At 34.1% G+C, this 18156-nt stretch overlaps 2 protein-coding genes across 7 annotated transcripts; both read right to left on the reverse strand.

Annotated features, from left to right (window-relative positions):
* Window positions 1-111: 111 nt before the first annotated feature.
* On the reverse strand, window positions 112-9673 carry LOC141716659 (uncharacterized). 4 transcript variants are annotated; one of them, XM_074518858.1, is made up of 5 exons: window positions 9469-9673; window positions 3104-3225; window positions 934-1099; window positions 683-764; window positions 112-522 (listed from the first exon to the last, which is right to left on the reverse strand). In XM_074518858.1, exons 1-5 carry the CDS (start codon window positions 9514-9516, stop codon window positions 386-388), a joined length of 555 nt encoding a protein of 184 aa, XP_074374959.1. In that variant the 5' UTR covers window positions 9517-9673; the 3' UTR covers window positions 112-385. The 4 variants fall into 4 exon arrangements, 3 of the variants coding, with proteins under 3 accessions (XP_074374959.1, XP_074374957.1, XP_074374958.1); XM_074518856.1 differs by having other exon boundaries at window positions 112-764; XM_074518857.1 differs by lacking the exon at window positions 9469-9673 and adding an exon at window positions 5101-5194 and having other exon boundaries at window positions 112-764.
* A 371-nt stretch (window positions 9674-10044) lies between these two features.
* On the reverse strand, window positions 10045-17967 carry LOC141716660 (uncharacterized). 3 transcript variants are annotated; one of them, XM_074518859.1, is made up of 5 exons: window positions 17794-17967; window positions 17423-17515; window positions 12013-12119; window positions 11397-11562; window positions 10046-11229 (listed from the first exon to the last, which is right to left on the reverse strand). In XM_074518859.1, exons 2-5 carry the CDS (start codon window positions 17483-17485, stop codon window positions 10519-10521), a joined length of 1047 nt encoding a protein of 348 aa, XP_074374960.1. In that variant the 5' UTR covers window positions 17486-17515; window positions 17794-17967; the 3' UTR covers window positions 10046-10518. The 3 variants fall into 3 exon arrangements, with proteins under 3 accessions (XP_074374961.1, XP_074374962.1, XP_074374960.1); XM_074518860.1 differs by lacking the exons at window positions 17423-17515; window positions 17794-17967 and adding an exon at window positions 14009-14179 and having other exon boundaries at window positions 10045-11229; XM_074518861.1 differs by lacking the exons at window positions 17423-17515; window positions 17794-17967 and adding an exon at window positions 12352-13469 and having other exon boundaries at window positions 10045-11229.
* Between the last annotated feature and the right edge of the window lie 189 nt (window positions 17968-18156).

An 18156-nucleotide genomic window follows, 5' to 3' on the forward strand; every position in this document is an offset into this window, starting at 1 on the left:
CACAAAAGAATGTTTCAGAAAAAAAATTAAAAAACAAAAAAGAATGCATCATAAGACATTCAGTCGTCCAAGTGAAATTAACCAAGACAACCTAGAACAGACCTAATTTTTTTAGTAAGAATTTGCACAAGGATTAGTCTTTGATATGACTATGAGGCACAATAAGGGAAAAAAACACCAGTCTCAATACTAATCCAGAGCCTTTTGTGACCCTTTAAATGTTTACAATTCTTGCATAACATGTAATCCTATTCCAAATAACGTTCAAAGAAACGAACTGTCAGGGCTCGTAATAATGCGAGAGAACTGTTTCTTCGAGCAATATAGTTCTTAACAGAAATCGAACAGAGTACACAAAGGCAACTGGGTTCCATGAACAGTTTCTCTAAATTTCTGACGGTTTCAGCAGGAGGAACAAGAGTACTGATGGCTTGGAGGAGTAGATCATCTTCTTCGGTAACACTGGTGAAGAACTTGATGTAACACTTAAGGAATACCGACATTTCAGCAAAGTCCAGCAGGCTGCAGTTGAGCAAGAACAACTTAACAAGTTGGTAATGAACCAATCTTGTCCGTGAAAATTCACTAGTTGATTCTTGTTGAGGTATAAAGTAGGAAATAAAAGAGCCAACTTCATGGTTCTGAGTGGAAACATTTGTGGCCATAATACAAAAAAGCTCACCAAGTGTGAAAAAATCACAAGGATGGAAATCCGCTTTCTGCCATTCACCTAGAAATAGCTGAGACGAGCTCACTAGTATTACCTGTGTATAGGTAACAAAAGTCACTCCCCTTAGTAGGTTGGTAAAATATTTGTATTTAAGTTTCTGAGTGAAGGAACATCAAATAACAGTTGGTTTAGAAAACAAATACTACTGTTAATGAATGATCCCCATCTAGAGAACAATAACAAAGGTTAAATAAGTAAGTTACCTTCCCGAGCAAAAACTGAGCAGCTTCATTTCCAGCTTCAGAACATTTCACTAGTAGATTGTTAATGTGCTGATACTGTATAAAATTTTTAAATTCCATTTTCATGTCAAAGTTGACAAGATTGAGGATGTGCTTATCTTGTGTGAACAAACGAAATCTTCGGCAACTGCAACAAAGATTTACCAAGACAGTTTAGAGACCTTGTCTGTGTATATATGCACCTGACCACATGATGTCTCCATTTTAACTAAAAAAATCTGTAGGTAACTTCTTAGATATGCTAGAATTCAACAAATAACAGATTCACACTAAAAAAGTGCAAACAGAACATCAAAAACATTATTTTGAAGATAAATCCAAGAACTTGGCAAAAAAAAAAATCCAAGAACAAACAAAAGATCAAAAGCCTATGCAGGTACAACAGAAAGATGGAAAGTTTTACCAAGAGGGGCAGGAGCCGAGATGCTACAAGTGTGCCTTGTTGCATATTGCTAAAAAGTGTTTGAAAAATTGTAAACCCAACTTACACTCTTTAGTATGACCTGATTTACCCCTTTCACCAAGAGGGAAAGAGAGCCTCAACTGGTGATTACCCATCTCCTTTTAAAACATAATACATCTCAAAAATGCAGTACCCAACTGACCAGAGAGTACCTACTGGGAAGAACAGGCCAATATGATACAGTAGTAAAGGGTGGTTGAACTATGATGCACCAAGATGTTATGAGGCCGGTGCGGTGATAACTTATTCGAGAAAAAAATCAAAGGGCAAAAGAGTAATAGCTCCCAAAGTCAATTAAAGCCAAGTCAAAGGGAAACACAAGGCAAAAAGGGACATGCAGAGAAAGTGCAAGGGGGTACCAATAATATCGGCATGAGGGATTTAGAGTTTCTTCATCGTGGAGTAAAATAATAGTTATCTCTTTTGACTTGGAGAGTGCTGGCCTCTCAAAAACCCAGCTTTGTTTATTTCGGTTTAATCAAAGTTCATTATCATATTATTAAATCGTCAAATCTCTTGTTATCTGTGTTAATTGAGTAAAGGTGTAGTAAATCCATTACACGAACCCAATATTGTGTAATGAATTCTTATATATATATAAAACAAATAAAATAAAGTAAACCCTTTAGTTCTTTGTAAAAGAATTTCTCAAAAAAATTTCTAACACACAACTAATCCTATAATAAATAGTTAGTTATTAAGTATACAAATACCAAACTTAGTATACCACAAAAATGCAAACCTATTCCTACCAGGCATTGTTATGAAATCTGGCAACCAATCAGAAAGGAGGAAAAAAACGCTACAGAAAGAGAAAACTCAGGACATTTCCTAGGATAGCAAGGTTTTACAGAAGAACTCACATTATTTTGTAGTATAAATACAACTGAGATAGTAGTGTTCTGCAGCAGAACATTTTAACAATCTGTTAATACACTCTAACCCCCTATTTTACCTTTGATAAACATGACATACATTTTTTGTAACAGTCTAACAGATACATTCTTGCAGAACAGCACAACTGAAAATGTTCTCAAATATTACAAAACATTATGCCGGTATTTTGCATGTGCAAAATGCTATGTTCTACTGCACAACATGACACTTTTTAAAATTGTATATATGATTGCAAATTTTTCGTTAGTATCTTCAGAGCATCTCTATGAATTTAATTGATTGAAATGTCTTCTAAAGTTTCAATGCAAAAATATAATGTTCTGCTGTAGAACCCTAATATATCATCTCTATTTCTACTATAGATCAATGTGATTTAATCTGCAGAACACGTAAGAGTTTTGTTGTAGACTATGTTACTCGAACTCAGCTAGAAGTGTCCGACATGGGTATGTGTCCAAGTATCGGACTCGACAATATTTTGAAATATACATGTTTTTACCCTAAAATAAGTGTCCAAGTCCGAGTGTCCATGTCGGGCGTCAAGTATCCGACACGGATACTTGATCGTAAAATGAAGAGTCCGAGTAACATAGGTTGTAAAATCCTATTATCTCCGGTATTGAACTTGAAATTAGTCTCAGGTTCTTTATTCAGTTATTCTCTTATAAAAAATGGCATATTAACTAAAATAAGACAACAGTGGAGCCATATAACATGTTCAAAACTAAACAAATACTTCAGACTTGGAAAAACTGAAATGTAATGTCTTACACAGATACGATCCTCGCAAAATCAGCCGCTCCGCCTGGTGACTGCACCAACATTAGTATAATATAAGAAAGAAGCTCAGAGGGCAGTTCTCCCATTGTTGCCATTTCTCGAAACAGTTCAAGCTGCAAGTACAACTGATTTACAAAACTACATAACGTAAAATTAACTGGTACAGGGTAATTGTATTCAGAAACTAATGAAACATCATGCCACTTTTCGGATATGACTCATACAATCAACACTTCAATTAAACTAAAAACGGATGAAGAGAATAAACTATTAAGGTGTACACTTGCTAACCAAAAAAAAAGTAATAACATATTTTGGACAAATCAAGAGAATAAATTGAATATTTATAATTCTATCTGATTCCTTTGTTCAAATCCCGGTATTACAACAACAATCACAACATAGCAAATGGAAACATCTTTTTTTTTTTTAATGCAAAGGAACATCTTTATATTTACTATACTGAATCAATGAAAATTGTTAAGTAACCCATCGCTCTAAAACCTTAAGTGTCAGAGGAAGACCCGAACATGATCTTATATTCTTTAACACCACCCTCCCCCCCCCCCCCCCGCTTCGATTGTATGATAAATTTCGTTACGATTGACAACACCAAATAATAAATATAATCAATACCAATACACATACCAATAACAAATATTTAAATTAAATGAATGGGGGTGGGAGGACTCAAACGTGAGTCCCTCCCTAAACCGTATATCGATACCATTTTAAGTAACCAGTCGCTCTAAAACCTTAAGTTTTCAGAGGAAGACCCGAACATAGTCTTATATTCTTTAACAAAAAATCTAAAGGTTCCTTTTGATTTCGACAAATCCTGCTTACTAGGAGTTTAACGAAAATCACAAGGTGATACACTTGGTCATCTCTATCATAAATCCTTTGGATACCCTACATCTACAAGATAATATTTATTTTCAGATGGGGAAATTTAGATCATAGTAATATAAAGGGTTAAGCCTCAACTAAAATTTGGAAATTGTGGGTTGCACCTTCATGTCCAACCCAAACAAATGTGAAACACGTCAATATCACAAAATGCAACAATATATTTTGTAGGAATATTTTTTGACCAATGTATGACATGCGCACATCGAACACCATATCCACCTTTGTGGCACATCAATGTATTCATCACTCATAAATAACCATCAAAATCTATTAAAAGAACGAAGTTGAGAGATCTTATTTAAAGACAATTATACAATCATGAATCCAAACTTCACCCCGATAATAAAGGAAGCAAATGTGTGGATAAATTACATTTAATTTTAAAGGAAACAAAAAATTACATCATAAAACTAAGGATTTTGACATTCAATTGTGTTAAAAATACATCCAAACATTGTTATTGTATCTATATATATGGAAAAGGGGACACAATGAGATGATTTACGAGCAAATCCAAGATGATAAAGATAGATGTATATATGAGAGACGTCTCACGAATTGAAATCTTATTATCTAAGGATGTAATTTTAGGTTTTAGTGTGTTACCAGAGTTGAAAAGGAGATTTAGTGGTTGTGAGCTTAAAAAGTTGAAAGTAGACAAGATTATCGATTCCAAAAGACTTATTTGTTAAGGTACTGCATTTTTCGAGCAACAAATCTTTATGAATTTAGTGGAGATGTAAATGTTGGCTACCAATCTTTAATCATATCAATTTACCTAACTCGACACACAATCAAGATAAACCTAAATCAGACAATTTTTTACAAATTGTAAATCAACTAACACTAGATCATATCATGAGAATACCAAATCAAATAATTAATGATTGAATTACATATCTACAAAATATATTGGGTAATATATCAACAAATTTATATTAACAATTAACAAGTCATCAATAATTTAGAACTACCAACTAAAACGATTAGAAAACACAAAATCGAAAAGAAATGCCAATAATTAGATAGATTAGTTAATGATTAGATAGATATATAGTAAGAGACAGAGATTTCACCAATAAAAATTTTCACTCAGTGGGTGAACTAGCACCGACTGTGAGGTTTCTGGCGGCTTCAAAAAAGATATGTTGAAGTGAGGCAGATAATTAGGTTTAACTAATCTTGGGTCAAAATTTGTAAGTCAGGTCGTTTTTCAAGTTTCCCCCAAACAATGTGACCTAATTTGATTTTAAAAAATCACTATGCCTCTTAGTTTAAGAAAAATATCAAGTAAATAATAATTTACTATGTAAATCCACCTATTTATAAAAATAATAATAATATATTATTAATACTATTATTATTTTTTTCATTCTCGTTCTGATTTTGTTATTATTCTCATTATGTTAACTAACCTATGTATTAACATTCAGATGAAGTGTGGAAAATGAGAGATGCGAATAATTTTTTGATGAAAATAAAACAAAAAAGAGCTATAGGCTCCTTTAAAATAAGAATTTAAAATAAGAAATGGGAAGAGGCTCCTAATTTTAATTTTAAGGGAGACACTAATAGACTATTAAAGAACCACTTCATACCAAATTCAATGAAATAATTCAATCTTTATTTAGATAAATTAAGCCTAAAACATATGAACAAAATAAGTCAAATGTCGTATAGATGATATTTAGGCCACACCCTATGGGAGCCCATAAATCAGATTGCGCCTATTCAATTTAAATCAAGGCGGGCCCGACCCACCCATGAGTAAGCGTCTTAAGCAACCTCTTGACAACTTTGGTGCAATGTGACAAAGTATAATTGTCGGGTGCAAGTCTTTATGGATTTGCATAGCATTTTGTTATTTTCCATAATCTAGTTAGCTTGGGCTGATCTTTAGAATTTATTGGGTCGCAATATTATTTGTGAAGAAAATAAAAAGTGACTCAAGTGTTGAAAAATTTGATCCTGAATAATTTAAAATTGATTAAAACCTAATATTTAAAATCTCCTTTCACGTCAGCACATTTCTTCCAAAGACGTGACGACAACCTTATACAACTCGGTTCACTCTTTTAACTACTTTCCTAATTGCTGAGTTCTTTGGAGCGTCCGCTCCATGTATCTACTTGATCATCCACTGATTTATCTATATAAAGGAAGTTTGTATAAATTTTGTTGAAGCAATCATTATCATTGGTTGGAGTACATTATATTCATAGGTCGAGGCCGAGTCAGAGAGTTGGGAGAGTCAGACTCGCATACGACGGCCAAAATGAAGAGTCTGTGCTTCCTAGTGTGCCAATAACTCGAAGAACTATAATATTTACAACAATTCACATAATACCAATAAATATAATGTACTCCAACCAATGATAATGACTGCTTCAAAAAATCTATACAAACTTCCTTTATATAAATAAATCACAAGATGGTCAAGCAAATACATGGAGCAAACATAGAAAGGGCGAACCGAGTTGTATAAGGTTGTCACCACGTCTTTTGGAGAGATGTGCTGAAGGGAAAGGAGATTTCAAGAATTAGGTTTTAATCGTGTTTTAATTACCCAGGGTCAAATTTAATCAAAGTTGGGCCATTTCGTTTTTCCTTGCAAACAATATTGCGACCAGGAGATTCTAAAAATCTGGTCAAGCCTCTTAGATTATGGAAAATATCAAAAATTACAAACTACTATGCAAATCTTTAGAGTTTTGTAACCCAACAATTATACTTCGTCACCTTGCACCAAAGTTGTCAAGAGATTGCTTAAAACGCTAACTCATGGGCCCCACCTTGAATTATTAGAACATGCACATTCTGAATTATAGGCTCCCATAGGATGCATCAACATCAGGATGTGGCCTAAATATTACATGTAAAAGGTTGACACGGCAATTTACTTATTTTGTTCATATGTTTTAGACTTGATTCATCTAAATAAATATTAAATTATATCAGGAAATATGAGTTCAGATTAGATAGTTTGATTTCAACCTCCCCAAATAAAGTCGATAAAGCTCAAGAAATAGACAATACAAAGTCAATGAAGCTCAAGAAATAGACAATACAAAGACAACCGGAACTCCATATTCTAGTTGTCAAAGCATTAATTACTACAATATAAGAGCTTGATACATTTCATTGAATAGTAGTTAATTAACTATGAGCAAGAAAGCCTAAGGATTGATGTTGAAGATATATATGTATGCCCATCATTAAAGCTAAAACATCAATACCATCTGGAAGATTGCTATTTTTGGTGGCATTTTTCTGCACAAACTCTGCTTTTTCCTTTTGATTTGTTTTATGTTAAGAGTTCATAATTAGTGTACATAACATGCATCCCTCTACAAATAACCGAGGGGGGGGGCATTAAATTATAAAACACACACAGACACATCAATAAGACTAACCTAGGCTGTAACCCTGACAGAAACTTAGAATTGAGTAATTAGAGTATGTTTTTTAAATCCCGGATTTTAGTTAAACATCAGTACAAAAGATATTTTAAGCCCCCAAAAATTAGAGATTATTCATTTTATCCCCTGGCTATAAAAATCCTGATCCTGCCACCAATGTTAATGCACATTTGGTATTTTAGTCTTGTCTGAATAATTGCAAACAATGCAGATGCATCATTGTGTTGAGTGTTAAGATAGGTGCAAGGGTGAAAACAGAAATGAAAACATTACAGTAAATGTGTGGTCATACCATGTTACACAAAGTACCGAATAATAATGTAGTTAAGGGTCACACCTATTTAGGAGAAAGTAAAAGAGGGTAAATTATTATGATTAGAGCAACCGACTTTCGTTGGGAGAGGAAATACTTCGGTAGGAAGTTTTGTTGTTCTGCGATTAGTGATCTACGGGTTTCAGGTGTAGCCTTCAAAATTTTTATTACTCATGTCTGATTTGTTGTATGGATGTATTTCAGTTATTACTTAGTCATGATATTGCAGAATTGATATTTTCAGCTAGTCGCTTCATATATTGCTACTTGCAGGCCTAGTATCCCTCGTCCATTTTATAGCCTATTATCTTTAGTCTTGTTTTAAAATGCAATTAACTTTGTTTCTTCACACCTTCAAGTAGGGGGTTTTCACCGAAAGAACCTCACTTTTAAAGTTTAGCAAAATCTGCGTACATCTAACTGAATCGAACCATGATGTTTGAGTGTTCAAATTTATAAACTTGTACTCTTGAACCACACTCCTAACAAAAGCCATATTAAACAAACAAAGGTTAATATATCCATTTGTTTCAATCAAATAAACTAATCTTTATATTGATGTGAGTATTACTAAAACCAATCAAAATATATTTACATAATCTAATATATATGCCTATAGCAGAACCCTAAATATCCTAATCGACACCTAGGAGGGCGCCTCACAGCCTAGGCGTCCAGACAGTTCACTACTAGCTTGGTTCGTCTTTACACCTGGACAAGTATGTCTCAGATATCGGTAAACATAAATTTACTATTAGCATTCATGTACATAAACTGTTTTTATATTCCTAATTAATTAAGAGACACCCAAGCAAGACGCCTAATTTGCAAAATTCTTTATATGATTATGCCTAATTTGCGTTATACAATATACTTGTTCATTTCAGAATATATCATGTCCCGTACTTGTTTCTACAAACTAGAAAAAGGTCTCCGTGTTCTACTTTTTGGATCTTCTAAGATCAACACTCAAATATATGTCATGTCCGACACTCCATACCACAATCCAAATAATATAGGTAATATAGGGCATATATGCACATGTAACATGTTCGACACTCAAGTGAAGATCGACTATGTCAATGGATTGGTCTTAGTTTAGATTCAACTATATCTATATAAATTTAGGTCCTACCCCGCAAGGCAAACAACGTCGATAAAGGTATGCAAGCGCACTCTATTTGAAGTTGAAATATTTGGCTCAAGTAAGAATGGCATTTTAAATATATTCAATATTTAATTTCATATTTAATAACTTAAAAAGTGATTATGCATTAAAAGAATAATCAATATTAATGAAATCCGCCCCATAATGTGCATCTATAATATGCATTTTCTACCCAATAATATAAATATAATTGTCCAACTATGAAGTTCAATAGCATAAACTTAAATCTTTTGAACGGTCATGGTATGCTTGGAATGGCATGCTCATCTACTGTGTCAATAATTCGTGTGCCACTTGGACCTTCTAGCTAATAATACCGAACAAAAATAGATTCAGCACATGAATCAAAAAAGTAAAAGCACATAAGTTCCCCTTCATTTTCATTAATATACATAACAACTGAATTTGACAATTTCAAACACAAGAATATATGTACGAATTTGAAGCAACTGTAATGAAATAAAGTTAAAAGAAGGAAGCAGTTTCAAGAATCATAAAACATGTAAAAAAGAAAGACAAGTTAAAGAATTGGAACAGAATATACCTCATAATATCTGTGTACAAATATATTTGAAAAGATGGCATTGAACATCAAAATTTGATTTCCCTGACAAACCCATTGCTTCGTCCGTGGTCACTAAAAACTGCACGCGCCACACACACATCTCTCTCTCTCTCTCTCCTCTCCTTCACTCTTCCCCCTCTCTGCCTGTCTCTCTCCCTCCCCTCTGTGTCTCTCTCTCCCTCACTCTCCCTTCATTTCTCTGTCTCTCTCCCCCAACCTGTCCCCCCCTCTCTCTCTCTCTCTCCCCCTCCCTCCCCATCTCTTTCTCTCTCTCCCCCCTCCCTCTTTCCATTACCTCAAAGTCAAAACGTGTACCCTCGGACTCACTCCATAAATCGCAATAGCAAAATCAATTTTAAAATTTAAAATTCTAATAATGTATCTAAAGATATATGAAGATTAGGGTTTTGTAGCCCATGAAAGTTTCATCTCTAAAAAAAGTTATTTTTACTTTACGAATTAGATTAAAAATAAATATAAAATTAAAAAAAAAAAACAATTCAACAAATTATTTCATATTCAGACCACATTTTTAAAAATACTCATTTAACAACACAGAAGCATCATTGTAATTATCTCTAATTTAACATCTTGTTTTAGTTAATTAGTGATTTTCACCAAAAAAATCAGAAATACAAGTGCAAGCCTACAAGTACAATTTACAAAGAGTATGATGTTGGAGGCTTGGCAAGTGGCATAATGTAAATGCAAAACTTTACATCAACTCCAATATGTTTTTTCTGACTAAGAACACAAGCACAACTTAAAGGGAACTAACCAGTAGACATGGTAGCAATGTTTTCCTTCCACGCACGCCTTCTTTAACACGCAGCTAGCATTTAAATTCTTTGGTAATTTATTTAACTTACTAAGCTGGAGATTATAAAGCAATTTTTAAAGCACAAAGAGTTTGCACATGTATATCTCTATTATCTGGATACTAAACAAAGAACACCTGTCTCTCAATAACAATCCGGAGCCTTTTACGCCCCTTAAAAGTTTACAATTTAGTGCATAACATGTAAAAACCTATCCAAACAAGCGTTCAAATAGACCAAGTGTCTCAGCTCGGCGAATATTAAAATTAGGGTACGTTAAAACATCAAGTCGGTTGCTTATATCTTCTCTTACTGCCTCAACAAAATCGATGTCATTCAGGCCCACTCGCCAATTCACACCATCTGAACCACACTTCCACATGTAATGGTCTAAAACGTTACGAGTCTCTACACCCATTTCACTAGAATTTCCACTTTGAGCACTAGAAGGGTCTTGAAAACTACTATCAAGGTTTGTCATTATCACTTCCAAGTATTCCCTGACACCCCTGAAGTAGTCATTAAACGATTCTATCGTCATTTCCAGTGATCTAACACAACGAGAACGCATATAAAGTAACTTGACGGAGGCAATGAGGCAGCTGTTTTCTCTAGTAACTCCCATGAAGTACATAATACAATACTTCAAAAATACATCCATTTCAATGAAGTCATGATGGCTTCCATTAAGCAAAAACAATTTCACAAGTTGGTAGTGAACAAATCTTGTTGTTGAAAATTCACTAGTGTATACTTGCATAGGTGAAAAGTAGGTCATAAAAGACCTGACTTTATTGTTCTGAGCGGGAACATTTGTCTTAGGAATCCAACGCTTAATCATTGAACGATCACGAGAAACTAGACTAGATCTTACTTGCTGCCGTTCACTAAGGAACAAATGAGTAGAGCTCAGCATTATTACCTGTGTAGGAGTAACAAACATCACACCCCTTAGCAGGTTAGTACACAATTTTTTTCTAAGATTTTTATACTTAAAAAACATTAAATACCAGTCTGGTAATCAGATTGTTCTTGTTCATGAATGATCCCACCCATATAACAAAAAACTAGATTAAGTGATTAATTTACCTTCCCAAGCACATGCTGAGCAGCTTCATTACCCGCTTCAGAACATTTGACAAGAAGGCCTTTTACATTTTGGAACAGGTAAAATTTCACAGGTTCCATCTTAATATCAAATTTGATAACCCGTAAGATTGATTTATCTTCTACATACAAAACAAAATCTCTGCAACTGCAACAAAAAAATTGATAAAGAAATGTTATATACCCTGTGCATGTAAATATGTTTAATATCTTTCCTTTCACTGAGAAAATACAATAAACTATATTGTGCAAACGGCTATATTCATTTATCAATAAGTTTATACTTGAAATAGTTGCTAAACAAAATTTTAAAAAAAAATTGTACTAAAGACCAAAGCTTTATAACAAGTACAACGAAAGGCTGAAAAAAGAGTTTCACCAAGAGGGCGGGAGAGACCACAACTGTGGAAAAAAGCCCAGAAAGCTACACAAAATAGGGGAAAATAGTGGATACAGTCTATTTGTTTAGCTGCACTTCGATAATAGTATAATACAGCAGAAAAGGGGTGGTGCAACTCCCTAATTTTACATACACATTATAATCTATATATATACTTAACGTTTTCTTATAAGTTAACAAGTGGATGTAATGTCTTACACAGCTATTATTCGGGCAAATTCCTCAGCTCCACCTACTGACTGCACCAACATAATGATTATATGATAAAGAAGCTCACGCGGCAGGTCTTTGATTGTCGCCATTTCCTACACAGTTCAAGTTGCAAGTTCAACTGATTAATATAACTACAAACATCACATTTACTGATGTAGGGCACTTGTAGTTGCAAAGTAATAAACTATCTTGGCACTTTTTTAATATCATTCATACAATCTTTAATCAATAAATCAATAAATAATATTAAAAGCATAAAAGATGAATCATGTATTAATGTGTATATTTTTGAACAATAAAACTGCCACTAAATATTTTAGACACCTCAAAACAATCCGTTCGATAACATCACACCTCAAAACAATCGGTTCGATGACAACATCACTCCGCCCATAGTCTTTCTTTGAAACCTGGAATTACAACAATCACAGCCAGGGACGGAACTAGAAATTCAAATAAGGGGGGCTTGACAAGTCACTAGTCAAGTTTCACCAGTAAAATATCAGCAACACAAGCAGTAACAAGAAGTAGTATGGTATAGTATGGTATTTAGCCATTTGATTATAATTACTTAATCCCTAGATATCAAACAGAAGTTGGGCTTATACATGGCTGGGCTATGAAATATGTAAACAGAAGTTGATTTTTTCTTAAAATCAACCTGGGCTTAAGGCCAGTAGAGCCCTTCTATAGCTCCGTCTCTGATCACAGCATAGCAAACACTTGAACTATTGTTTTTATTATACCCCCACACGACAGAATTTGGTCATCTACAAAGTGATAAATATGTACCAAGATAAATACTTATGCCACTTAAAGTTACTTCCAAAGCTATCCCAAACACTCTAAATTTGATTATATCTACACAACCTTTCAAGTGCTCTAAAAGTTAATCAAACACTCTAAATTAGATTAAATCTAAACAACCAACCTAAGGTGCCATCAGGAAACATGGTTTCATTTCAAATCCAGGATTTCATTTCCAAATTCATTGTTTGGTAAACATGAGAATTATAGAATCTGGATCCCAGAATTTAAATTTCTAATACATTGTTTGAGAATTCATGTAACGTCAAACAATATATATTGGTAAGTATACATAGAAAATAAAAATACACAAACTATATATATTGGTAAGTATATAGATGTTAACAATTTTGAGAGATAAACATGAAAATATAGAGAGATTTTTACCTTATTTATCAATCTGATATTAAAGTAAGAGCAAGGAGATACTTATTAATAAATATATGCATACGTGCATATATATGAGGTGAGAGAGAGGTGACTGGTACTACAATGATACTACCTAAAATTATCGATAGTTTATTCTATTGTTTTTGGCATTTAAAATGAGATGGGCTACAAATAAAATTTGAAATTCTAACATTTCGGTTATCACTTAGGGAATTGGGCCAATTTCAAATCCAAATTCTATCAACTCCCTGGGGAGCTAATTTTTCCAAATTCATCATTTTTCCTCAAATGCTCCCAAATAGGCCATAGTGAAATCACGAAATTTTTTAGTGTCATAAACTTTGATGAAACCTAGAACAAGAACACTCTTTTCAAAACATGTTAATTATTAAATAATATCAACGCAAACTTACCTAAACCATAAAAGAAGCATTAAGACCAATGTGCTGCAAGATTAGGTTGTACTTTAGAGATTAAAGTGGACAAGATTATGGACTCCAAAAGACTTATTTTCTAAGGCTACTGCATTTTTCGAGCAACAAATCTTTATAAATTTAGTGGAGATGTAAATGTTGGATACCAACATCACATCAATGAAACAATATATCTACAAATATACTCGGCAATAAATCAACAAATTTATATTAATAGTTAACAAGTCATCAATAATATACAACTACAACTATAACGATTACTTAAAAAACACAAAATCGAAAGAAATGCCAATATATAGATAGATTAGTTCATGAATAAACATATATATAGTAAGAGACAGAGATCTCACCAATAAAAATTGTCACTCGGTGGGTGAACCGACTATTACGTTGTTTCGGCGGCTTTAGAAAAGATGTGTTGAATTGAAGCAAATAATTAGGTTTAACTTAAATGGGTCAAATTTTTTAAGTTGGGCCGTTTTTCAAGTTTTCCCCGAACAATGTGACCCAATTTGATTTCAAAAAATCAGCCCGGGCCTCTTAGTTTAAGAAAAATATCAAGTAAATATTAATATACTATGTAAATTTTCTTATTTATAATAACAATAATACTAATATTATTATTATTTTTATTATTATTATTATTATTAGTAGTAGTAGGAGTATTAGTATTAAAATTAGTATTATTAGTATTACTATTATTATTCTTGTCCGTTCTCATTATGTTTTTGTTCTCGTTATGTTATTGTTTGTTGGGTTTGTTAAACAGACCTTAAGTCCACATTAGTATAATATTGTCAGGTCTAGGCCGAGCCCGCACGGATTTGTTTTTGGACACATACCAAAAGACCTCATACTAATGGGGTTATCTGGCTGCTTATATATACTAGCAATATGCCCCTCCCACAAACGATATGGGACAACTCCCAACAATATCCCTTTCACACATCGGGCTCAACACATGTCAGATCTGCTTCCTAATTGTGTGATCCAGTTCTCCCTGTACCTGTACTGGAAGTCCCCTGGCCCTAGCTCCCCTTAGGCCCATACTAGAAAGCCCACCTGTCTTTTCCTTGAGTCCATCTCGGGTAGCTCGCATGCCACTTCCTAGTCCATTCCAGGAGACCATAGAGAATGTAATGGAAGTTACAACCTAAAGACCACTTGTTAGGATGGCTAAGTAGGCCTTACCTCCATATTAGTATGATATTGTCCACTCCGGGCCAATCCCGCACGAGTTTGTTTTTGGGCACATACGGAGTTTTATGGTTGCTTATATTATAAAAATCTGCGCCTACTACAAATGATGCGGAAGAACTCCCAACAATCCCCCTTCGTACATCGGGCTCAACACATGTCGGAATTGCCTCCAGATTTTGTGATCCGCACCCCTTAACCTAAACTGGAATCTATATGGCTATCATCCTTCCCCTAGGCCCATAATGGAAGGCATGTATGCCTCCCCCTTAAGCCCATAGTGGCATAGTCCAGCTTCCGCTTACTAGGCCCATTCTGGGAGCCCATTTGAGATTGTTATGAACCGCTATAACCATAACTCTAATACCACTTGTTGGGCTTGTTAAGCAGGTCTTAACTCCATATTTGTATGATATTGTCCGTTTTGGGCAGAACCCGCACGGATTTGTTTTTGGGCACATCCGAAAAGGCTTCATCATACCAATGGAGTTACCTGACTGCTTATATACTAGCTTTTTGCCCCTCCCACAAACAATGTTGGACAACTCCTAACAATCTCCTCCTACACACATCAGGCTCGACACATGTCAGATATGCCTCCCGATTGTGTGATCCGGCTCTCCCTTGGCCATATAGGAAGTCCACCTGGCCTTAGCTCCCCTAGGGCCATACTAGAAGGCCCATCTCATTATGGGATCCCATCTGGTTTCTATGGACCGCTGCAACCTGAAACTTTAATACCAATTGTTGGTCTTACTACGCAGGCCTTAACTCCACATTAGTGTGATGTTGTCCGCTCTGGACGAGCCCCCACGGGTATATTTTTGAGCACATCCCAAAAGGCCTCATCATACTAATGGAGTTATAAGAATTCTTAAATACTAGCAATCTACCCCTCCCACGCTCCCACAAACGATGTGCCCAACTCCCAACAATCTCCCATACACACATTTCCCATACACACATTGTGCTTGACACCTGGCGGATCTGCGTCCCGATTGTGTGATCCGACTTTCACTTAACCCATACAGAGGAAGTCCACCTGGCCCTGGCTACCCCTAGGCCCATAATGGAAGGCCCACTTCATTATGGGAGCCCATTTGGTTGCTATGGACCGTTGCAACCTGAAACTCTAATACCACTTGTTGGTCTTCCTACGCATGCCTTAACTCCACATTAGTTTGATATTGTCCGCTCTACGCCGAGCCCCCACGTGTTTGTTTTTGGGCACATCCCAAAAGGCCTCATACTAATAGAGTTATTCGGCTGCTTATATACTCGCAATCTGCCCCTCCACGTGTTTCTTTATCAAATTTCTTAGTTGTTGGGAGATCTTGGAATTTATAATTAAAAAAAGTTTTCAATATTCATTGCCTAAAACATTGTTCATCGCCAAAAAACATTATTTACGGACGGAGTATTCTCCACATGTCTGCGGTGCATCATGTGTATAGGAAATCAAATTCGAGAAGAATTTTGAAGGAGAAGAAAAGGCAAGGCTGAAGGCAGAAAGAAAAAGAGAAAGAAGAGATATGGGAAGAAAAAAGAAGCAGCTAGTGGCCGTTGTTGTGGTAGAAAGAGATGAGGGAATCCTACTTTCTTTCTGAAAATTAACTTTTTTATGAAAGCAGTATTTGGTGTTCGAGAATTTTCAATCTAATCCCTCCTAGTTCTTGAAATCACAATCTAGTCGTTCAGATTCTAGGAAATAAAAAAACAGACCCGGGAATTCTCGACTTTATTTTTATCGATCCTTGGACTTTAGGAATTTTGACAATTCAACCCCTACTTTTTCTTTTTTTTTTCACATTCCAGCCCTTGCAAGTTCTGCATTTTAGAAAACATTCCTTATTAGCGTCATTTAAATATTGTCTAAACAGATAAAGTTGCAATTGAGGGAGTAAAATATAATATTTTCTCTAAACGCATAAGGTGTTTTAATAACCACGATTCCCACAAATATTCAACAACAAGAATTTACTTGGATCTTAACTCATAAAAATAGAATAAACTTAATTCATCAATTTATTAAAGTCTAAAATTAATAAAAGCTTACAGGTCCCTATACAAGGATTCTACAACTTAAAGAAAATAAATTCTTTTATTAATCTAGTACACAACCTAAGATATTTGAAATATATTAATCTAACAAAATAAATAAATAAATAAATAATTTTATTCCTATATAAAAAACATTTTTTTCTTGCTTTATATCAATTATATTTGAATTTAACTCATAAGGACGTAATTGTAATGGCTCAAATAGAAGAAGGTAGATATTGAACACGTTTAAGATGCCCAAATGAAATTCTGAAATTCACTAAATATAGAGGGAACAGTAGATCATTTACAATATATTTATAAAGATACAGAGTATGAATTATAATGAAAATTTTGCACTTCAGCTTCATGTGAATAGTATTAGTAAGCATAGGCATATGTTCACATATTACTTTTCTGTCACAATTAGTGGCACCAACTACAAGAAATGAGGGGGGAAATTAATATTACAACCTAAGATGTATATATCCTTCTGAAAAACTATAAGCATATGGTAATAGCATTACCAGGGTCAAAAGAATCCCGTCTCGTCCAGGTTTCCAGAAAGGGGCCAAGTGCTCATCTAGCATTTCAATTTTTCCAGCCTCCTAGATACTCGTCTCTAGGCAACAATGCCAAACAAAAAGTTGAAAAATAAAGATAAAATTGTAATAGAGAAGTATTTTAATCCGACAATATTCGACAACAGAGTAAATCATATAAATAATTAGATAAGGTTAGCATCATGCTTATTGATATACTACAAGAACTCAGTTTTACTAGTTGAAGAATTATGAAGTTAGAGCATGTGTTTATAATATGCAAGTACTAAAAAAAGCAGTCTCAGGGAATTGTAATCAAACATGTAAAGAACAAGAACAAGAACAGAACATAATACCTGATTATAAAACATGTGTTTATGTATGTATATTTTTAAGTTTTGTAATTGCATAACCTTCAACCTGTTCCTCTATCGCAGGTCATCGGAAATCTTTAGTTACAAAATACGGCCGTCATCCTCTACCGTATCTTTTCCCTTGTAATGATGAGCTCGCAATGTAAACAACATCTAGATAGTTATTGTTAAATATCGTCATATTGAATTATAATCATCTTTTTATTTTGTTTAAAAATTAGGATATTAATAATACACATAAAATTAGTAACTATTTATTGAGGTTGTATCTCATAATCCTTATTCTCATACAAAAATATTAAAATTATATTTCAATAATAATTCTATTTATAAGCTCAAATTCAA

The sequence above is a fragment of the Apium graveolens genome, chromosome 4 (assembly GCF_009905375.1).
Source record: "Apium graveolens cultivar Ventura chromosome 4, ASM990537v1, whole genome shotgun sequence".
Lineage (NCBI taxonomy): Eukaryota > Viridiplantae > Streptophyta > Magnoliopsida > Apiales > Apiaceae > Apium > Apium graveolens.